General features: G+C 38.3%; 1 protein-coding gene across 1 annotated transcript in view; it reads right to left on the reverse strand.

Annotated features, from left to right (window-relative positions):
• The window catches only part of KIF5C (kinesin family member 5C), a 91,294-nt gene that overhangs the window by 43,248 nt on the left and 23,100 nt on the right, over positions 1-24,946 (reverse strand). Inside the window, exons 4-7 of the mRNA XM_026696744.2 lie at positions 14,767-14,871; positions 9,434-9,482; positions 6,340-6,395; positions 1,205-1,292 (exon numbers count right to left, since the gene is read on the reverse strand). Coding sequence (XP_026552529.1) covers positions 1,205-1,292; positions 6,340-6,395; positions 9,434-9,482; positions 14,767-14,871 — 298 coding nt within the window. The remainder of the gene's footprint in view (positions 1-1,204; positions 1,293-6,339; positions 6,396-9,433; positions 9,483-14,766; positions 14,872-24,946) is intronic.

Consider the following 24,946-nt stretch of genomic DNA (forward strand, 5'->3'; position numbering starts at 1 on the left):
TCCTCCTCCCCCTCCTCCTCCCGAGCGGACTGAAAGCAGCTGGGGCTGAGGAAACAAAGCTATTCAAAGGGAGACCTGGTTCAACTTGTCAGTCATTCAGTCATGTACCACCTATGAATCAACACTCTATGGATCAGCACTCTATGGATCAGCACTCTCCATGCCCCTTTGTCTTGCAGTGCCTCCTTTAGATCCACCATGGTCAACCCAGTGTCATCATTTATAGCTAGCCAACAAGTACTAGGGAGGCCCCTTCAGGCCTGACATACCTTATTTATACCTTTGGAGTTTACATGCTTGTAGAATAGTAGAATAGAATAGAATAGAATAGAATAGAATAGAATAGAATAGAATAGAATAGAATAGAATATTAGAGTTGGAAGGAACCTTGGAGGTCTTCTAGTCTAACCCACTGCTTAAGCAGGAAACCCATTATACCATTTCAGACAACTGGTTATCCAGTCTCTTCTTTAAAACTTCCAGTGTTGGAGATTTACAACTTCTAGAGGCAAGTTGTTCCACTGATTAATTGTTCTGTCAGGATTTTTTTTTCTTAGTTCTAGGTTGCTTCTCTCCTTGATTAGTTTCCACCCATTGATTCTTGCCCTGCCCTCAAGTGCTTTGGAGAAAACTTCAAAAAAAATCTAGAATATTTTATCATCGTTCTAAATTATAAAACATTGTGATGATTTATAATCAAGTGCAATTATACAGTTACATCCACTAATCATCGCATGAAATACTTTTGCTAATACAACTGTGGAATATTGCTTACTTAACTGTTCAGAAAATAATGGCCATACATTTTTAAATATTTGACCTTGAAAACATTTACTCAGGTTTAATGCTCCTGGTTGCTCAGCAATAAAGGCTACATCCCATGAAATGTTTATTTTAAAAGAAATTGCTGGTCTCCATTTAAAGCAAGGATCTGCAGAGCATTTGTTCAGTATGTATTTTAAAATCGAAAGATCAAAAATCTTAAGCCTCAAAATGTCAGTCATCATTTAAAAAAATTCAAGTCACATATCTAGGAATCTATTTAATTGCTATGTAACAGAGATAACTTGAAGATACTAATGACACTAATGAGAAAAATGTATATTTTCTTGACTATTGTACAATTATTATAATTTCAGCATGATGGTAATTGAAATTAGGTTTTTAGAATGTAATTGCAGACTTAAAATGTCTGAATGCTTACTGGTAACAGCTACATGACGGTTTGTTTTCCCTTCATCAATGACATCCATAACTTCTTCAGGACTAGACACAAATCTCTCTGTGCAGCCCTAGAAATGTGAAATTCAACATTTTTTTAGGCAAAACGTTGACTGGAAACAAACCTAAACCAGTAACTGTAGCTTAGCAAAAACCAGAGACAAAAATCAATTTATAAGCCTATATTAAAAGAACTGAAAAATTTCAGATAAAAACCAAGACGTAGCTACAGAAGTATATAAGATGACCATGCATGGTGTATGGCCAATACCTTCAGTGGTCATAATTAACCTACAACTAATCTGAAAAATCTACATGATTGCTCACAGAGATTTGTGCAGGCAGGGACCCTGATAAACAATTCCTAGAGGTGTGGATAACTGATTCTGCATTCAAGGATTCTTCTGCAGACCTATCTTACAGCATACTTTAGCCCTGTGATGGTGAACCTATTGCACACGTGCCAGAAGTGGGGCGCAGCGTCCTCTCTCTGGGCACACAATCCGTTGCCCCAGCTCAGCCCTGCTGTGCATGCGCACATGTGCTTCCCACTAGCCACCTGGTCTTTGGGTCTCTGCTGCGCATGCACAGGGGGCAGGATGCACATGTGGGGAGCAGGATGCACACGTGGGGGTCGAGCATGCATGCGTGGGGGGTGAGGTGCACACGCAGGAGTCGCACACGCATGCATGAGGGGTACAGGGGGGTCCCGTGCACATCCACAGGGGTGCAGGGGAATCACACGTGTATGTGAAGGGGGCGCATGCTCAGGGCTTCTGCACACATTGCAATTTGAGGATGCACGCACATGCTTTGGGCACTTGGTGCCAAAAAGGTTAGCCATCACTGCTTTACGCTCTCACTATTCAAGAGAATGAATATCATTTTATCATGCGATTGGGAAAATGTACTTTATACCCCATTTATACGTAGGCTGTGTATCTCTAGTTTGCTTTGGATATTTATGCATGGTTCTGACATATGCTGAAGCTTATACTAATAATAAAAGGGAAAAAAATCCTATAATTTGCATCATAATCATCATGCATTAATGGAACTGATAAATTTCAAAGGAATGATTAACAAAATGAACTTATCAAAAATGAAGTTTTGGATAAAGGAAGTATTTTCTACATAATTTTGATGAGAATATTATGGAAGAAAAATGAAGAAAGTATCTCACACATTTAGTCAAAAGTAAATACAGGTATTCCCTCCATAAATGCATCCAGATTGGATTGGGGGGATTTTCAATACCATTCACAGTAGATTTTTTTTCTCCACAACTGTAATTCTAAGAAAGGAATTCATTTATCCAAAATGTGACTGGGTTCAGTCTCATGGGCTTGCAATCTAACTTCATAAAAATTGGGGAAAAGAGGGTGACTTGGAAAAACTGGATGAAAGCAGGAATGCTGAATTTGGATGGTTGATTGGGATGAATTTTTAGCATATGATGCATTAAGAGGCAAATATCTATCAGATGCAACATAGTGGAAATATTTACATTTGTTAACATCATTTGGACCAGCAGCATTCTCAGCACCCCACACAGAACAACTGGCTAGTGTTTTTTTAAACTAAAAACCTACTATTAGTTTCTAGAAGTTATTTATTATCTGTAAATAAATTTGATATACACATGTGAAGAAATGAGTGGCATAAAGAATTAGAGGTTTCTATATTGCTAACACAATGGAAGAGTGTCTTCACCTCTATAGCAAGAGTGCCGATGGATCTTAAGTTACAACTTATACAACAAAATATTTATAATTTAGTAAACTCCATAATATCCATATAAAAAAGGATTGACCATTACAGCATTTTCTTGAAAATGTAGGACAATGCTTTTTTTTTAAACATGTTTTTACAATGTCCTATACTTACTATGTTTTGGGGGGGAAATAGTGAACTAATAGATGTGACTATGCAATAAATGCTAAAATTTTCAGAAGACAATATTGTTTTGAATAACAGACATTGGTACATGGAACTGGACAACAAAAATTAATTCTCCAGGCCCTTACTATAGGGGAAAGACTGATATTACAACATACAAAAGATAAATGTATGACCCCATTTACTCAATTGATTGAAGACTGATTACACTTTTTACCTATGAAGACTGCCAAATAATAAGCATAATAAAAAGGAAGGATAAAAACATATGGAACATATTTATACAAAATGTGATAGGCTAAAAAAGCATGATAATATGACAGACTGACAGACCAACAGATTGACAGACAGATAGAAGATTGATTTGCCAAATGTTTGCATTAGATAATTTTATATATATATAGTTCACTTTTTAAGTAACTGTTATGTATATTTTTTATAACATGTGTATCTTTGTGTTTTGTTCCTCTTTTTTTTTACTTTTTCTATTATTTTAAAAGCAATAAAATTTATTTTAAATAATATAGGCAATCCTTGACTTCCACAGATAATTTGGATGGGTTGGAGATAGTGCAAAAGAGCGCTTGAGAGGAATGATGCAAATTGGGGAGGGTGAACAAGGATGCCAAGGAGGTGCGGCAAGGATTAGGAAAGGAGTGTGTAGGTGTGGGTGTGGGTGTGTGGCTTGTGTAGTGCAAGCCTTCTACACATTAGATAGGCAAACTTCTCAAGAGTGATAAAAATGATGCTAAATAAGACAACTAATTGTTTTGGAGTATGATTTTACCTATCAAATTCTGTTTCAGGAGGATAGATGGAGATGTTTTGATATTAAAATACTTTATGACTTGGGAGACAAGTTGTTATTTCAGGTTATCTGCTCCTAATTATCTGTCAAACACGAGATATGAGCAAACAAGTAAACATGAATTAGGTAAAGAATGAAAGGATCTATTGCAGGCTTCCAAAGCAGGCAATTCAGATTCTTCTTATTTATTGGCAACTCCAATAGTCCTGCTAAGCACTTTACTTTGCAAATCTCATTGTACAACAAATGAATTATTCTTGAATGCTATGCCAGGCTAAACTAACTTAATAATCTTTTGATACAATTTTATCATTTTAACTTCTAATAGAATTGTTTTAATTATAAAATACTTTCTGTTTTGGAAAATGCACCAAGATAAAACATAGGACACGAAGGATCTTGAAAAATCAATCTCAAAGGATTTTTGGAAACATGCTGGGAAAAAAGAAAGAAAGAAAGAAAGAGAGAGAGAGAGAGAGAGAGAGAGAGAGAGAGAGAAAGAAAGAAAGAAAGAAAGAAAGAAAGAAAGAAAGAAAGAAAGAAAGAAAGAAAGAAAGAAAGAAAGAAAGAAAGAAAGAAAGAAAGAAAGAAAGATGGATGATTGGATGGAAGGAAGGAAGGACAGACTGACTCCTTAATTATATTCAGTAACTCTTAAATAATATTTTTGATGAAACAATTAAAGCAGCCTGATTTGCTTCATTGAAGAAGTCAACAAGCTGAGCTCAGCTGAAAGCTTAGGGCTGGGTGGCTTTAGAATCAGAAGGTGACTGGCATGAAAGCAGCTTTTCCACACTGGTGGCTTTTCACAACCACTGACCTATTAGTGACTTATTGCAAAAGCCCAGCAATGTGAGAGGAGTTTTTCTGCACTGCTGGTCTCTTTTATCAAATGGTCAACAAAGGAGAGAATGCCAGAAGCACAAAAGGGGAAGTCATATCACATCACTGTCTTCTTTCAACTGCTTCCTAACACTTGGAGATAGTTCAATGTGGAGATACTCTGGGGTTTGGGATATGCCACCTCCAGTACGTGCAGTAGGATAATCCCCACCAGAGGTGACTAACCTAGGAATCCTCTTGGTAGAAGGATGAAAAACACTTTCCTCAGCCTTTCTCCAAGCATGAGTTCTGCAGAAGAATGCTGAGAAGTCTACAAAGCAGACTCATGAACAAATATGACAAAGGCTTTTATAGAAATTCAATAAAGAGGGTAAAAAAAAATCTTCAGTAGAAATTCAATAAAGCATGCACTGAAGAAATATTGGAAAGGAACCAAGTTGCTTCAGGAAGCAGTTTCAAGGATATACTTCATTGGAAGATTTCATCAAAATGAAGACCCTTCAAAGCTACAATACAGAGTACTTGTTCATAGTCCATTAACACCTCAGACAAACAACTGTTTAAACGAAAGGAATAATGGAATCTAGGAAGGAGGATTGTGGTTTGCAAAATATTACAGGGCTGTAATATCTGCCCTTTTCTCCCCTCCCAGGATAGAAAGCAACAATATTCATGCTGCTTTCAAAAATGGTCAGCAAGAAGATCAAAGAATTCTTGCACTATCAAACTTATGGATAAATGGGATGCTAAAATAAACTAAGTAATTCCAAGGATTCTATCACCTAACACCCTTTTCCCTTTACATAAATCCAGCTAATAAGAGCTTGAAAATCTAACACGCTTTTGTGAGCTGTTAGGGGATTAACAGAATTATAGTAGAACCTATGGACACGAACACTTCTGATCACGACCAAATTGGGTTCTGACCAAAAAATTCACTATTTTTTTTCCCGCGGCTGATTTCCCCTTCTGTGCCATTTTTTTTGTAAGCGCCAAATTTCCAAAATTAGGTTCAGGTCACGACCCAATCGGGTTGTGGAATGAATTATGGTCGAGACCAGGGATTACTGCATTATTAAAGTACAGATTTTCCAGTTGATTAAAAACAAACTACTTCTTCCCTTCATCTGGAATCAGTATAAACATATTGATGCATTGTTAGAGACATTCAGAGAAATTCACAGAAATAGTCTACTAGTAAACAATTATACTTAATCTTTAAGAGATAGACATCCCTAAACTTAATTAGTATGCTTTTTTATTTACACTATTTTGTATAATACTGTGACTTCTGCTTTGGCAATTTTATCATGGAATTATTCATTTTATGGCTTTGGCTTCTATTATTCGGGATCTCTTAATCTATTTGACCTTGAGCATATTTTTACAATTTGTTTTCAGTGACTACCTTGAGTTCTTAGTGTTAAATGACCTTGCTTGTATTTGTAGAAGGGTGACATACATATTTTAAACAGAAAGTAAATGTGATCACAAACGAATTCAAAGAGCATTTGAATTAAATAATTAAAATGTTTTTTCTTTACCATTATAGGTACAAGTGCTTTTACCTTGACATATGGGACTCTGTTCTTGTCTTCATGCACTGCAAGATTCGTTTTTGAAACTGTAAGAAACATAAAGGACCATCAATTAATGATGTATATAGATTGAAAGACTGGGAAGAAAGTCTGAATTAATTATAATTCAAACAGCTGTTTGAATTATAAGAAGTTTTTTATGTTCCACATAAAAAAAATCTGTGATAGAGTCTTCATCTAGGATTTACATATTTCAAACCAAATGGGCTTTACCCGATTAGTTAAGTCAAACTTTACCCGATTAGTTAAGTCAAGCTTTTCCAAATGGATGTCCTGGAAAACAATCTTTTTTTTTAATCTATAAAACGAAATGCAAAACTGGAAATTGAAAGTAACAGAGAAACACAGCATTTTGCTATTCATATGTTGAACAAAGAACTGGGATTTAAAGATTTTTTTCAACTATGCCATTTCATTCCTTTTAAATGGCTGCTACAACTCCTGGATGATAATTATATAAAGCTATAAAATGCTTCTTAAAGTAATCTATTTAAAGCAAAACAATTATGGAGATCATTCTCAATAATAAAGTAGAAATATATAGAAAAGAAAAGTTTAAAGATCCTAGTTTCCACTGGAAAAAACTGCAAAACTGGAATCTAGCTGAACCTTTCCAACATAGTAGCCCAAAATGGACTATTTGTTAAATAGGAATATTTATTGTTAAATAGGAATATGATACATAATAAGGATTTCATTGAGGTTGGTAACTTTGTCCACATATTCTCTATCTTACAAAAAACTGTTATGTGAAAATCTCAATTGACAAAAGTCATACAAGGTGGAAGAGGTCAATATCTATTGAACTATTGGGGGACAAATAGCACATATGGAAGATTGCAATTTGGAGGGGCTCTTCTAATAAGGGACTCTATAGTCAAGCTTGATCATTGATCATCTCCCTCCATTGGAACAGATAATTCCTCTGATATTTGGACTATCTGGTGCATTGTAAACTACTCAATCTGCAAAAACGTATGGAAGAAAGAAAGTAAATATATGCACGAATGCTTGTTAAAAGGAGCCTCTAATAAAATTGTATTCAAGGAAATGAATCACAGATATAAATTTGTAGAATTAAGAGAAAGTGGGAGGACATAATAGCTTTGTATAAAACTAATCTGATCTTGTGATATGGATTTGATAAAACACAGAAGCAAAGATGTAAGTTTAATTATGAATGAAAAGGCTAAAAGGCTCAAATATGTGATAGAACGTAAGAATCGTTGACAACCACTGTGGATGCCAGTAGAAATCTATGGACTGAGATATTTTCCCATCGCCAGGGGGTTTATCCAGATGGGTCTCCCAATCATGTGTGGCTTTTACTTTTTTAATTATCTGTTGTGTTTTTATTTGTTCTCATGGATCCAAAATTGGTTTTGAAATGGCACTAGGGGAATTTCACAAATTTCTGGCAGGCAACACGGTGCTAAGCACTATTTTTCTGTGTTTTAAGGTATTTCCTGTCAAACCATAGATTTGGGGGGTGGGGGGGGCTTTATTATATTCTATGGAAGCTGCCAAGATTCATAAATTACAGCAAGATATAAATAAAAAAGTAAGTAAATAAATGCATGTAATACTTCAGGAAATTATAACGGAAGAACCAAATATGAATGCGTAGGAAAACACTACTATACTCTGAATAAAAATGATCAATAGGAAAAAGTTATTCTGCTAGATGACATGAATGGATCGGTGAGAATGAGATAAGACAGCACATTATTGGACCATTTGGAGATTGTGATTACTGGTAACTAAAAATGGCTTATCTCTTTCAAATACATGATTTAAACATAAATCTATTTATACGTATATGAAGAATAAAAACATGTTAGATTAGGTAGGTAGGTAGGTAGATAGATAGATAGATAGATAGATAGATAGATAGATAGATAGATAGATAGATAGATAGATAGATAGAGACAAACAGCCATATTTTAGATACAGATATCATTTTTGTTGATTATGATGAATGACTGAAATAATTAGAGAAACTACAAATTAATCACAAATTCTGAATTTGAGACAGACTATTTTTGTTAGCACTGTGAATGATCTTAGGGCAAGTCGACAGAAAAGGGAACAAAAGTAGAGTGACAGCAGGAACAGAAAGAGTTCAGAAAAAGAGGGGATATGGAAACTGCTTCAAGTAGAATAGAATTAATTACATTACAGAGTATTGCAAAAGTCTGTGGAAATACACTTAAAGGGAAGCATGAAAAGGATGACTGGGCGAATGCCAGAATGACAAACACTATGGATGAGAAAAATATCCTTGAGAATGACTCCTGGAAAAGAACCAGAAAGACATGGAAAGAAACAACTGCATTTGACAATAGAAAGAATGTTATTTCTCCTTAACATTAAAGGGAGAAGATAGAATCTTTGGAGAATTAGATTCCATGCACCTAGCACAGAATTCCTAATGAGAGGTTCAAGAGGTATCAATGAGCAAAACTTGGGATATCTACAGATCTCTAACACAGATTGTTGTTTTTTAGCCAAGTCAATGAGATATGTATGTATGGAGGGGGGGAGTCATTGTACAATTATTGATTTGAAACAGTATGATAAAATGCTTATAGAAGAATTATGGAGAAGGATGAGGACTTGTTATCTGCCTTTTGTTTAAGGAATCAATGTACAAGGAAGCTCATGGGATGTTGGTTGGTTGAGGATATGAATATATCCTACAGGTAATTTTGTATTAATTATAACATTAAGAATTGGATATTAATTCTAGATACAAATGTTATCCATCTCTAGTTCTTTCTTTATAAGAATTCTTTCTTTTTCAGTAATAGATTCTGATGGCCCCAATGAAGGAACCCATTTTCTGGATTCTTACAGACCATTTTAAAAGGGAGGTCTCCGGACTTCAGTGATTAAAATAATCCATAAAATGTTCAGTATGGGAGAAATGGCAACTTTTGGGTGAATATATAAGGGTTAAGATTTAATACAGGGGTAAGTACTGATTTTAGAAAACAAAACAAAATAAACTATCACAGACAACTTAATGGATGCATTAAAAATAATAAAATCCTGCTTTACTTACCATCCAGTAAGTCCCTTATTTTGTCCAAGTAAATCTCAAAGTAGGAAACCTAATTATGAAAGCACACCAATATTACACATACATTTGAAAAAGAAAGAGAAAAACTATCAAATAGATTCTTAAAGTTCTTTGAAAACATAGGGGACATGTTTACTCAGCAGTTTCACTCAAACTAAGAGAAAACACTGAGGAAATATTTGTACTTATTGCTTCTGGGCATTAGTGTCTATGGAGATTCTAAGTCATCCAGGTCATGCCTGTCCCAAAGGTGCTTTTTCAAGAGGCAACTGGATTTTCTGTTTTTATTCTGAAGATGTTTTGCTTCTCATCCAAGAAGCTTTTTCAGCTTCCTTTGGGACATTTGGGCATTAGGATTTGCCATCTCCATAGACCAAAATGTTTCTTTAATGGGCCAGAATAAAAGAGGCATCACCTTATGTCCTACTTTCCATCTCTTTTCTTCTGCTATTATGGACATTAAAAGATTAAGGCTGTAACAACTAAAAGACACTATCCATGCTGATTAATCACAGAACTGTTTCTAGTAGCTCTGGAAAGTTTGGTAGCCTTTGGACAAAGCTACAGCAGCTATAATTATAGTTAGTATAAAGCATCTGTTTTTGCCTGCCTATTTACCTATTTTTACCAGTTAGCTGTTTTGGGGTTTGCTGATGTATAGCCATCAAACTAAAATGAATGGTGAATATGTTTACTGTGACCATGCTATAAGGATTGAGTGGGAGCATGCTGGGGACAAGCTAATTTGGACATTACCCATCATAAGTTTCCAAATCTATAAAAAGCTGAAAGAATGGAATTATTCCTCCACCCCAAGAGCCAATATAATCAGTGGAACTTTGTCTGGGTGTCACCCAGAGCTAGTTAAAAGACTGGTGGCTATATAATTTTTTAAAATAAATAAAATAAAATGGGACTGTAAAGGCAAGAGAAGGATTGAATTTCACATATGACCACTATCAATACCCCTTCACTGGTTCCTTTGTGAAAGATCTATTCACAAACAGCAGATTTATATCATAATATATTTTTTGCATATGTTCCAACTAAGATTGGATATATTCATTAGTTTTTGATCTGAATTTGATTAAGGGTAGAATTGAAATGTTTTTTTTTAAAACAAATGAACACATTATCTTAGTTGGCTACATAAAGAATTTAATAAATCATTTGTAGTTTTGCCAAAGCTTTGCTCTCCTTTTAAAATAATAGCTTCAACAGTGTGTAGGTAGCGGAAAAGAATTATGAGATAAAATTAAAACTTCAGAAAGGAGTAGCTGGTGAAATTATTGATCTTAATGGAATTGACTTGGTAAGAGTTCAAACCATACATTTTATTTATTTATCTATGCAATTTTTATAACTGTCCATCTCACCAAAAGCAGCTCTGGGCAGCACTCAACAATATGCATCATTAAGTATATATTCCTTTTCTAAAATTCAGTGTCTCACTACAAGGGAGAGGGGGGAAAAGGCATAATAAGACCTCAGACTTTTCCCTGTCAGTGAGCAAGCAAGGACATGTCTAGTCTATGAAGATAATTTGGAGCTATATTGCATATATAATAGGTGGCAATTAGAGCAAAGTCTGACTGCACAAGTACTTTTTTTTAATGCGCTTGGGAAAAGATCACATCCCTACATTCCTTTACATTATGCATGTGTCAAAAGGTACAGGATGTTCCACCAGAAGAAAATGTCCATTGTCCTAAGACCGATCAATATCCATCTGGACTTTACCGTATTAAATAGTTCTTTCTGCTCTAGGGCTACAGCATAAAAAGACACAGCAATACAAAGGGTGTTTTTAAACATGTACAACATGTTTCACATCATTCAACAAGTTCCCCAATGTAAATGGAATTAGGAATAATCAAAATGGAAGACTTGAGCCACAGCGCCTGTTAATTTTGAGCTGTAAGAACATTTGGGATCAAGAGAGAATTATTGTAGACTGCTTTGCTTATCCGATGAAAGGATTTTAAGAAGATGCAGTTAAAGGCTAAGAGGGGCTCTAGGACAACTCACCACAGCCAACCCACTATGGGACAATTCACCACAGCCGATTTGCTGCGAGACAAAAGTTACATAATATTGAAGAAATTGTGAAATAGAATCATTAAAGAAAGGATGCAAAAGGAAGGGCAAAATGAAATGTGAATGACAAATATTAAAATATTTTTAAAATTATTTTAAATAATTAAATAAAACTGTTGAATTGTATTGAGGTGAGTTGTTCCATGGCAAATTGTCCAATGGCAAGTTGGCCAAGGCAAGCTGGCCACAGTGACTTGAACATGGCAAGTGATCCCATTCTGGTAAGAGGAGGATCAACCATGAGAAAAAGCACAGTGTCCCACAACAATAACATTTAGAATACTACCAAATGAGAATAAGTATAATTCAATACTTCAATATATAAAGATCTGCAAAAATGAAAGTGCAAAAAAAGAGGGGGAAACATACCCCCAAATTGGAAATAAAGCATTATTTTTATATTTCAAAGAAGGCCTACGTCCATAATAAATACTTTGGAAGAAATCTTTAAGAGATCTTCCAAACTCAATAAAACAACCCAACATACTAAAAATTAATCCCCCAGCAAATAAAAATAGTCAATCTTCCAAAAGCAATCCAAACAAAAATGGTGAGATTGCATTGAGAATGCCAGCTAAAGATTACAACTGTAATTTAAAATCTTCTTTCCAACTTAGAAAATATAATTTGCAACCAGTACAAAGCAAACAGAAAGATTTTGCAGAGTGAAGGAGGAATTATATAAGAATATCACTCATTACTCCATGGTTTATTCAAAATAAATTTATTGTGTTTAGTGAAGCTTACTCATAAGTAAACATGCACATAATTGTACTTTGAGTGTTTGGCTCAGTTGCTTTTATTTATAAAACAAAATGGAATGAGTCAAATGCTCATACATTTTATCAGATCAAGAAAAAAAACTGTTGGCATAAGACTGGGAAGCAATCTCATTGCATTCTTTAAAAACATTTTCTGTTTAAATTATTAACAAGCATGAATTGATTCCTAGTCTAACGTGGAATTTCTCCAAAGTACTTGCATTTTTAAGTTTGCTTATAAGTCTACTATCATCACTTTTACTTCACTTTGGGTTTTTGCCAGTGATGTATTGCCATCAAGAAATTCATAACTAGCAAGCTAATGTAATCATTTTGTCTAAAAACTCCCATCCCTTTCTTCCAGCATGAAACTATTTGAATAGCATAAGATTTTCTACATATGTAATACTCCAATTTTTGACAAATATATGGATAAAACACTGATTTAGTATTCAAGTATTGATATCAATATGGAAACCCCATAGCTCTTCTAAGAGCATTCACACCATAGAATCATTTTTAAAAGTATGATTTATGGGTATTTTAAGAAATACATTAACAGAAAATTAACAGATTAACAGAGTTGGAAAGGACCTTGTAGGTCATCTAGTCCAACCCTCCATCCACGCAGGAGACATTACACCATTTCTAAGAGATGGTAGTCCAGTCTCTTCTTGAAAGCTTCCAATGATGAAGTCCCCACAACTTCTGAAGGCAAGATGCTTAGGCAATAGAAATCAAACCACAAAAAACAGACTGGAAGGAATGTTTAATTTTTGACATAATAGTGTGTGTGGGGGTGTGTGTGAATGGGTGTCACAAACAACTTATTTGAAAATAGATTTTTGCCTTTCTCATTTTTTTTTATTATGTAAAGATATCTATGTGTCTGAACAAGGTCTTATTCATTTATTTTCATTTATAGAGCAATGTTTCAACAGTGACATTTGATCCAGAAAAGCATACATTGCATAAACATTTGTTTCACAGCCAAAACATCTTAGTTTTCAATGACGCTTCTCTTGTGTATTCAGATTGCCCAGTTACTGGCTACTGTTCATTGATGTAAGCTGTCCCAGCAATACGAAGCTAAGTCAACTTTATTATATGACCTCAGGGTAAATTCAGAAAGATTTCTGATTAGAAAACCTAATTGGAGAGCCTAATTAGAAATACATTTCTATTCTATTTTTTGCATTTGAGAAATTATGGAAAACAGTGCAGTGTTCTGTTTAACATCCAGAGAGTTTTTAAAAGGCTATTGTATACAAAACATTATTAGAGTCAATGACTAGCTTAAAAGTCACCAATCCATCAAGGACTATTTATATAACTAAATCTCTGTTATACTAGTGAAAATCATAAATAGGTTCAACTGTGAGGTGGCTTTTTATATCCTTGTTAAGAAGAATTTATACAGCACTGGGGAGCCAATAACGTAAAAGATTTTTGCAAGTATTAAAGTCAGAACTGTGCAAGCAACAATTAGCAATAGAAATAACACTTAGACTTATAAGGATGGAAAGCTGAGTCAACCTTGAGTCCCTGAGGATCGAACTCCTGGCCATGAGCAGAGAGTTAGCCGTCAATACTGCATTCTGCATTCTAACCACTGTCCCACCATGGCTCATGCAAAAAGCTGCTCCAATTTAAATCCAGTGGCCTGATTACCTAAGCACAATTAAAACTGAGTTACTAGAGGTATTATGTCCACATATTGCACTGATTGAGGTTTGTTTTTTTTAAATCTCACTACTTGGTTTAAATTTCTTGCAGTTACATCTGAGGAAATTAATCCCTCAATATCCATTTTTGGTATCAACATGTTGTCAAACCCGGTAGTGACACATGTGTAGCCATTTTAGTTAGGCTTAGTATATATTATTTTTCTTATTTTCTCTTTGGCAGCCATGGAGGAAGGGTTTCAGGCTTGCCACATTCCTAAGGAGGGAGGAGTGGAGATAGAGAGAGTTGTTTAGGCTAGGTGATCATTCTTCCCGTGGGAACCCGAGCTGTCCGGGCCTAGGCACTGGAGGTGGTGATTTATGACATCAAGCAACGTTGAATTACTTCTATTGGAGAATGTGACTTTTGGGGGATTGTTTCTAACTTTTAATATTGGGGTAATTCCGGGTTGTGTCAGATCCTGAATTACCATGGACTTTGCCAATTTGATGCTTTCCTAAATAAAAGAAATTATCTTGGAAGATGGACTTCTGCTTTTCTTTTTAAAGAAAACCTGACACATGCAGATACAAAAAAGTCATTGTCCCAAAAATGGATGGATGGGAAGGCAGAATCTTTTCTTAGCAAGTGTGATGACACATCATAAATCCAAATATGTTCTCCGAGGAACAAAAATGTATACCTATGGAGGATAGTAAATGTCAAGGAAAGAAGATATCATATTCACAGTGGGTTTTCCCCACCCCCAGTTTGATCACTATTTGATGTTACCTTTATATGGAATTCTAGATTTTCATCCATGGAATAAATGTGATCAAAGATGTCATGCGCGATTCTTGGAATTATTCCCATCAGCTGTGGGTCATGCAATTTCCCCTAAAAGTGCAAAAAGAAAACGAAGTGAATCATATCATATTCTGGAAATTAAAGAACATGTAGTCCTCGACTTACAACAGTTCATTTAGGGTCTGTTTGCAGTTACATCATCCCTGAAAAAAGTGACTTAGGCGCTTTTGTCAAATTTATGACCATTACAGCATCCCCATTGGTCATGTGATCAAAATTCAGCCACTTGGTAACTGACTCATATTTATGCCAGTTGCAGTGTCCTGGGGTCATGGGATCCCCTTCTGCGACCTTCTGATGAACAAAGTCAATGAGGAACCTAGATTCATTTAGCAAGCTGCAGTGATTCACTTAACAACTGTGGCAAGAAAGATCATAAAATGGAGCAAAACTCACTTAACAAATTTCTTACTTAGCAACAGAACAGGCGTTGGTAAATTTACCTGTGAAGGCTCTTTCTACCTATGCTGTGAAAGAGCCCAGGATGGGTAGACTCCTTCTTATGATGTCATTAAGCTGAGTCTGTACTTGTATATAAAAAGCCAGCCCCCGGGAAAATCCCCAGCTTTGGCGAAGATACTTGACAGACTGAAGAAGTGTCTCTGAAAGCAAACAATCCAATACATTAACATGCCTTACCATCTCTGGACGAGCCAAGGGAGGGGCTGGGCTCTCTCGCAGGATAGATAGAAAGAGCATTCAGAGTAAATTTTCCAATGCCCATTCTCCTCCATGCTGCAGCAAGAGCCCAGGATGGGACATACCAAAGCTTGCATGTCCACAGGCGGGTCCTTGTCCAACCAATCACTCTGATAGTGGAACCACTTGCTGAAGAACCCATCTGCCAAAGGCCGCTGTTGCCATGGCAAAGGAATCCAAATGGTAGTGTCTGATGAAGGGAGACGGGGATGTCCACGTGGCCGCTCTGCAAATCTCTTCCAAGGATGCCTATGTGGCCCAGGTGGTTGAAGTGGCCACACTTCTGGTAGAGCGTGCCGCTAGACCACGGGGTACCGGAAGAGCCACCGCTTTGTAGGCTTGTGTGATGCACGTCCTGACCCACCTGCTAATAGTAGGGGAAGAGGCCTTGCTCCCCAAGTGAGAAGGTGAAAAGGAGACAAAACATGGCTTCTGTCTTTCTAAAAGGGGAAGTGCGCTTGATGTAAATTCTAAGATCCCTTCTAACATCTAGAGTATGCCACTTGCGCTCTAAGTCATGGTGTGGAAGGGGACAGAAGTCAGGTAACACAATGTCTTGGGACCGGTGGAACCAAGTGTTAAACTTTGGGATAAAAGAGGGGTCCAGATGGAGAACAACCCTATCACTATGAAAGATACAAAGATCCTGCCTGATAGAAAGGGCAGCCAGTTTTGACACCCTTCTGGCCGAAATGATAGAAATGAGGAAAACTACCTTTCGAGTTAGGAATTGGAGAGACACTGTTCTAAGGGGTCAAAGGGGGGCTTTGTAAGGGCATTAAGAACCAAGGGCTTTAAGAATTAGCTTCCATGAAGGATACCTGTACACCACAGGAGGGTGTAGGTTGGAAGCCCCTTTCAAAAATCTCCTGACCAAGGGGTGATGGGACAAGGAAGGAAGAGAACCCCATGAAAGAACTGAGGAGAGAGCCGCTACCTGGCAATGTAAGGTATTGGGGGCTAAACCTTTCTCCAAGCCATCCTGAAGGAATATAAGAAGCTCTGCCAACTGGGCTGAGGAAGGAGAGAGACCCTCCTTGAGGCACCATTGGGAGAAAACCCTCCAGGTGGCATCATAGAGGCGCCTCGTAGGTTTGCGAGACGCCTGGATGGTGAGGATAACCCCCTCTGGGAGAGTAGCCTCCCTTAGCGACTGCCGCTCAAGCGCCACATGGTCAGCTTGAACCATAGGGGCTCCAGATGGATCAGGGCCCCTTGGGGCAGGTAGATGAGATGGGCCGGGATCCTCCAAGGGGAAGCCACAGACAGGTTGACCAGATCCGCAAACCAGAGTCTCCTTGGCCAATAGGGTGCCAGGAGAATTAGCTCCGCTCGTTCCGCCAACAGCTTCCGTATGACTGTCGGAATGATGGGAAGAGGGGGAAAGTCATAGAGGAGACCCGCGGGCCATTTGCAACGAAGAGCATTGGTCCCCTCTGCTCCCTGGCAAGGAAACCTGGTGAAGAATCTGTTGACTTGGGCATTTTGAGGAGTGGAGAAGAGATTCACCTCCGGAGTTCCGAATCTGAGGGAAAGATCCCTGAATAGGGAGGGAGGAATAGACCATTCTGCCTGGTCGACTAAACTCCTGCTCAGTCGGCTTGGGAATTATCGACTCCAGAAATGTGATCTGCTGAGATCGACAGCAGGTGTTTCTCTGCCCATAACCCCAAACATTCTGCCTCCCTCATAAGTGCCTTGGATCTCATTCCCCCATCTGTTGACATGTGCCTTTGAGGCCATATTGTCCATCAACACGAGAACATGGGAGCCGGTCACCGAGGCTCTGAAATGCTTGAGAACCAGAGAGATAGCTCTGAGCTCTAACCAATTTATGGGATGAGTGCTGTCTGATCTGGACCAAACCCCTTGAGCTATCTGACCCTCCATATGGGAGCCCCAACCCAGAATGCTGGCATCTGTGGTGATTACTAGCCTGTCTGGTTCCTTGAATTGGAGCCCCTTCCAGAGGGACAGGGAGAGCCACCAATTGAGGGACCGCCGGGCCTGTTGAGAGAGCAGGACCTTGATTGATGAGTGGCTGGTCCCTGCTCGTTGAAAGGGGAGCAGGAACCATTGGAGCAATCGGCAGTGAAGCCGTGCCCACGGGACGATGGCAATACAGGAGACCATCTTCCCCAGTAGTTTGGACAGCAGCGACAGTGGAACAGTCTATTGTTGTTGAATCTGGATGATGATCTCTGCAAGGCTTCTTCCATGATCTGGAGACAGGAAAACCTGGCACAAAGTCGTGTCGATGACTGCTTCCAAGTGTAGCAGTTTGGTCATGGGTGAGAGATGGCTCTTCTTGGTGTTGATGGAAAATCCACGGCTTTGGAGGCGAGACAGGGTAATTTGTATGTTCCGATGGGCTGAGTGGATGGAGGAGTACATGTCGTCCAAGTAGCATTGGATCCTCACTGGAATGAAATGGAGTGAAGCCACAAATGCTGCTAGAATCTTTGTGAGGACCGTTGGAGCTGATGAGAGGCCGAAGGGAAGGGCTCGATACTGGAAGTGGGCATTCTGGTAACAGAAATGGAGAAACTGGCAATGATGAGGCCAGATGGGGATGTGGAGGTAAGCCTCCATGAGATCAATGGAAGAGAGGAGGTCACCCTCCTGAACGCTCTCTAAAATAGAATGCAGTGTCTGCATTTTAAATTGCCTGTATTTGACAAATTGATTGAGAAATTTTAGGTCAAGGATGGCTCGCCATCCCTGCCCTCAAGGCTTTGGGAACAACAAAAAGACAAGAATAAAATCCACATCCCCGTTGTAAGGTGGGAACTCTTATGTCATGTAGGTGTTGAATGGCCCAATTCATAAGGGCTCTCTTTGAAGTGTCCCATGAAACAGGACAAATCAAAAAAATTTCTGGGAGTGACGTTAGAAATTCCAATTGTAGCCCTGCCCTAACAGTGTTGAGCACCCAGGCATCTGTTGTTGACTCCTCTCATTTGGAGGCAAAGGCTAAGCGACCTCCGATGGGTGGGGAGAACAAGGTATTATTTAGAGCGACGGAAGCCACAACCCCCTCCCCCCCTGAAAGGGCCATTTACCAGCAGAAGGTTGTTGTCTGCCAGGTGGTTCTTGACATTGGTCTTGGCGTTGAGAATATGCCCCCTGTGGCCAAGGAAAGCGGGAGGTGGACTCTGCCTGAAAGGCAGGTGGGCGATAAGGAGCTGGGTGATAGTCAGCGTTTTTCCCCGAGGAAGAAAGAATTTTACGTTTATCTCTGGTCTCGATGAGATACGGCTCTAGAGCCTTGCCGAAAAGCGTGTCTCCTGTGCAGGAGGCAGAGGCCAGATTCCATTTGCGGCATGACTCTGCCTGCCAATTTCGGAGCCACAGAAGCCTTCTTGCCACCACTGAAGATGCCATGGCCCTTGATGCAAATTTGGCAGAATTGAGGGTGGCACCTGCAGTGAATTCCGACACTGCTATAATTTTCTTAAGGTCCTGATGAGACCTGAGGTCAGAGGCAGGCAATTGGTCCTGCAGTTGGTGCAGCCATCTTAGGGATGCCCTCGTGAAAAATGATGCAGCAGTCGAAGCCCGAACAGCCCACACAGCTGCTTGGTGGTTGCGCTTGAGGGTCTGTTCGGAACGCTTGTCCTCTTGTTTAAGGACATCGTCTGGCTCAGTGGGAGTGCCAGAAGAGGAGAATGATGCCACAACTGGAGTGTATACTGAGGGCACTGCATTGGCATTGGCTAGGGATGTGCTAACATTGTAGAGCCACTTGTCCAAAGATGATGGACAAGGACCTGCCAAAGGGGAAGTGCACTTTTCCTTGACCAGTCGAGAAACAAAAGGGGAGAAGGCAAAACCTCCGCGTGTACTACTGGCTTGGAGAAGAGCGAGTCTCCTTGCCCAGAGGGTTCCCCTTGTGGTTCAGGTGCTGCTTCTTCAGGTGACAGCTTGGCAGTGCCCAGGGCCTTGCTAAGGAGGGGTTTAAAGAGGGCTGGTTTAAAGACTAATGCAGAGGAGGGCTGGTCTGGACGAGAGTCTTCTTCCTCTGAAAGATTGCGATCACAGATTTCGCCTTCTTTGCGCTCTGAATGAGAAGAGCAACTGTGTTAAGATGGGGAGGCACTCTCTTCCCCTTCATTCTCCTCCCATTCTGCCTGTGAAGAATGGTCCCTGAGGTCTTGGGGTCTGTGGAAATCTCATTGTGAAGCCATAGACTGAGAAGGGAGAAGGGCCTGAACCCTTTCCAGAGGCTGAAGAATCTGCTGAAAACCTTCAGCCAATCCCTGTCTAATGGCTAAGGAAACAACATCTTGGATCTCCCTGGGCCTGTTATCAAAGGTAGCGGAGAGCCGAAGGCCAGCTGCAGTGGGCGTGAAGGTGGCTTCCGGCCTGATCTGGGAGGCCTGAACTCTGGAGGGAAGAGAGGGGGCATAAAGCCCAGAAGTTTGCTGGAAATATGGCCCAGACCTGCTGAAATCCTGAGGTTGTTCCTCAAATGCATCAGGGGACCAGACGGGGGGTTGGGTCCAAAGGCTCCATGAACAACTTGCTCCCCTGGGGGGACTTCTCTGGAAACCCTGATGTTCAGCTGGCTGGGAAACCTGTTGCAGTTTCCCTCTCATTTGTTGAATAGTCCTGTTAAATTGTCTCTCTAGAGCCACATGTCTGCGTTTCTCTGCCTTCAATTCAGCCTGAGTTGTCTTCTTAGGGGCTAGAGCATTAGCTCTGATTTTTGCAGCCATTTCCCTCTGAGCAGTACATTGTCTACATCTTTTCCTTTTAGTGGGTTGGAGGGCCTGTTCCACTAGGGGGGAAAGCTCTGCATGAGCACTGTCCTGATCCATTTTAAAATAAGCAAGACTCAAGCGTTGAGAGAACGGCTCTCAAAAGTGCTTAAGGATGGCAGAAGGTGGAATTGGGTCTTTGGAGTCCTGAAAATGGCTGCCAGGCTACTTAAAATGGCCGCTCACCTTGTGTCTGAAGAGACTGCACTCAAAGATGGCCGCTGCTCGTCGATGGCTCTCAGAAGTGAATTTCGCTCCTTAGGCTACTGCAAGCCCCGAGCGATCAGATCAGCCAGAGAAGGAAGAGATCGCCTCCCACGCGATCAGCTGGCTGGGTCTGTTATCAGTTTGCCAATCAGTTTTACGATCGGACAAACTGCGGCTATGGCGAAGGTCTCAGATGCTTCCCTGCTTGCCTAGCAGCGCTTGGGAAAATGTTTATCCCAATGTTGCAGGAGAATGGAGTCCCGCTTTCCTGAAGTTGCAGCTGCCCAGATCCCTGGGAGCTGATTGAAGCAAGGGTAGCTTTTGTAGAAAATCGCTGAATAAAACGCTAACTCTTTCAGAGACACAGCTTGTGACTTAAAGCGGCTGAGTAAAAGCTGGGGATTCTCCCGGGGGCTGGCTTTTTATATACAAGTACAGACTCAGCTTAATGATGTCATAAGAAGGAGTCTAGCCATCCTGGGCTCTCGCTGCAGCATGGAGGAGAATGTTTGGGCTCATTTGTGGCCATTAAGTTGAGGACTACCTGTACTCATCTGCTACCTAGTCAAGGAAAGCCATAAATAAGATGGCTAATTTATATTAATGTTAATATACTGGTATTAAACAATACCACAGAATTTCTACAAAGAAGCCCGATATCAATCTACAATTCACCTCCAACTCTAGCAAAGCCGAAACCAAATCATTCTTTTTAACATAGGGTAATAATATCAACCATGCTATTAAAAACAAATAAAAGGGAGACTTTCATCTTAAATACTAAAACTGAATTACCAACTAGTAAGAAATTAATGAAAAATAGAAGAAGGGAATATAGAAGTGTAATAAATCTGCTGATTGTTTGGTCAGGCCTAATGCCAGCAGCGTCTGCTTCACTAGCAATAAATCCTGCACAATCAGCTTCCTTTGCTTTACTCAGATCTTTAAAGGAAAAAAGATAAAACATATTTTTCCAGACTGCATGCCTTTTTTCACTTTTCCTCAGAAGTAGAAATTAGCCAGGGCTACGATAATAATGAAACTATGTTTGGCATCAATAATACAAGCATAACAAAAGCATGTAATATGCAAATAAGAAATGGAAAATGTGGGTTTTTCTTCTTACACCTCATGATTTTAAGATCATGGTCATTCTGGCTGAAATACTCGGCTTTTAATCTGAATATACCATCAAGGGATACAGGTAGATAAAGAGAATGATTTCAAGAACAAAGGACATCATACAAATCCTTCCCACAAAATGAAAAATGCTGCAAACATCAGAACTTAATATTTTTCATTAGGCACATGGAATTTAAAATGGGAAAGACATCAAAATCCATTGATTATTATTCTGCAGGTCTACAAAATGATATTCACACATATTTGGGTAGCACAGACACCCAAATGCTTTGTACAAGTGTGCTTAGTAATAAAGAATATAAGAGAAATTGAATGGAGACAAATTGAGGGATATAATCATTTCAGAGTATAAAGTGCTAAGACTGAGAGGATTAATGTCAGATTTCAAAAGAAGCGGACTGATGCAAACCAATTTTCAAAAATTTCTCTCTCAATTGCTCACATTATAGTCCAATGTGAGGAATTCAATATACATTTATTCGGTTTCAGAATTAAGAATATGAAACATAAAATTGACTGGACTATTTTCTAACAGGAAGGTCAGGGGAGCTGGAAAAAAAAATCGAAATAAGAAATGAAATATCTGGATAACCTGCAATTTCATGAAATTATAAGGCAGCACAAGTTTTCCACTGTAAAAAAGTAAGCTTTTTTAGTATAACCTGTGAACAATAGGACCTATTTTTTTTAACGTGCACAGAAATTTCCAAAAATTTTGCCTAAGATACAAAATTACATTCAAACTGAATTACCTTTTGTTAAACCTAATTACTAACTTGCATGTGTTAAAATAAAAATGGAAGACTAGCGGGGCAATTTCATATCATATGTCAAAATGCCTCCTTTCTTACTTTATAGTTCCAGAATAATAAAGTTGATAACTCTATTAAAATATTATCTAAGATAGTGCAAAAACATGAAAAAATGTTATTAGTCACATTTTGAGTGTTTAAGATACATATTTAATCTTCTTTAAGAGCTTAACCATTGATTTGCTAATATGGGATAACCCTTTTTTATTCAAAAGTTATTGCAAATAATTGATATCCACCCTGACAATATAATGTATAATTGGATATTTAAAAAGTTGTAGATTTAGAATTATTCAGAACACAATTTAACACTGACTATAATCTAGGAGTTTTAGATGCTACTAATGTGTCTGGATCAAATTGTAAATCAAAATACGTTTTAATTGAAAATTCTTTCTGCAGTTTTAGAGAATCCAGTTTCCTTTTGTCATGGCTTAAACAATGTAAAAACTTCATTGACAGTGACTTGTTCTAAAACATTGATATTCTTAACAGTTATTCATGTTTACAGCATTTATAACACTGTCTTACTTTTTTATAAGGTTCAAACCTCATGTCACCAGGAAGACTTACTGTAAATCAAAGGCTAGTTCAAAGAGGACAGAGCATTAAATCAGCTTGGGCTAATTGAAGGGGTGACAATTTATGAATATGTCCTTTTGCTTTCTTTGTATTTTCTTGTACATTTTTATCTGTTTTATAATTTTGATATGGTCATGTGACTAAATCAGTAACATTTCCATTCTACTCACTTATAACATGCATATATTTCAATTTTTAACCATCTATTTATATCTTTATTAGAAAACATTTCTAAAATGGTTATTCTATAAAGAAGGTTTTAGATGGAATATGAATTCCAAAGTATTTAAAATTATTCAAATACCAAAGAAGCTACCAAATAGGTATCTGTAGGAACTCCATGCTATAGCTATATTTGGAATACTGGAAAATATGCAGAGCTGGTAAAGATGAAAAAGACCCCTCAGTTTAGATAATCAAAGGGCAGAAATTATACCATCCAGAACATGTTAACCTCTGAACTGAAAATCAAGCAAGCCAGTCAAGCAGTATTGATATTTATAAATGTATTTGGGAACATAAAATTAAGAATGGAATTAGGTGGACTCCAATTTTCTTATTCTCTAGATTAACTCTAGAATGGTTGCTGCCACCAAAAATGCATCTAGTTATTATTTTGAACTGCTTTTGTGACTTCTTTGATCCAATTCATTGCTTTACATGGAGAAGCATGGCAATACCCGAGCAGTATGATATTCCTTACATCATTTAACAAAAAAATCTAGCGCATCAATCCCTTTCATAGTTCCCCTCTGCAGCTCTTTTTTGCACTGAGGGTCAAGGAATTTGAACCTAAACAATTAAGAAAAAGAAATAGGGAATAGCTGTCTGACTCTGTCATTGTCCTCTAAATTATCAGAACTCCCTCAGCAAGTAACACATAGGAAGCAAACATTTTTAAATAAAAGGATATTCCAATAATAGATAGCATTCCTCTAATGAGATATAGGACTATGATGACACCATATATTACACTGCAATACTTTGTTAGGAAGAAATGATTTAACTACTATTTTCCAAGCTTGTTAAGACTAAATGACTCATTGTTGACTAATTCCATTTGAGAATTTCTAAAAAGGGTCCAATTTAGAATCTGAGTGCATAATTTAAAATGAAGGTCATTTTATAATACTTCAACCTTCAGAGACAGGAAAAATGCAAATTGTCAGATTTACTTTTATATTATTAATAGTCTTTTTGGAGGACGTGGCAAACAAAATCCCCACATGCTATTTATTGCTCGAAACTCTTGAAGGATTAACATTTGAAATATGAAGTCTTTCATAATAAAGGTTTTAACTTGAGGAATTAATAATTCCCCCCTTACAGAGACTTCCCCCCGCTCCCGAAAAGGATGCTTTACATTACATAAGAAGGATTGAATTAAAAAGAGGATTTAAAAGCATCTACCATACGATAGGTTTAAATCCTTGTAATGAGACACATATAAAAAGAGGCTGCTGAGGCCTTTCTCCTTTTTTTCTTATTACAATCCGAGGCTGTAACTGCCAAGGAGAATTTGGCAGATCTATATGTCATTTCCCTATAGAGAACCTGAAGACAATCCCTTTGTCTGACTCGTACTTTCAAATCTGTTCTGTGAACAGTAACAAGGAAAGGTGTTAAATGTGAAATGTAGATATTCTATTGAAGAAATAAACTGCTTTATAAAAAGCAACCCCAAAGGATTGGTTTCCCTTTTATGGCAGGCAGAGGTTTATTTATTCAGATAATTAGAAGGAATGTTTCTTTCTTAATAATGATATAAAATATAAACAAATCACCAAAACATAGTTTAAAAACGGGCAGGTAAATTGCAGCCCCAGGATCACAGGAAACTCACTTACATCCTAAGAGAGTGCAATTTGGTAGCAAAATGGCCCTTTTGGGCAGCCCAGAAGC

The sequence above is a fragment of the Pseudonaja textilis genome, chromosome 1, assembly GCF_049901715.1.
Source record: "Pseudonaja textilis isolate UNSWEBS1 chromosome 1, rPseTex1.2, whole genome shotgun sequence".
NCBI lineage: Eukaryota > Metazoa > Chordata > Lepidosauria > Squamata > Elapidae > Pseudonaja > Pseudonaja textilis.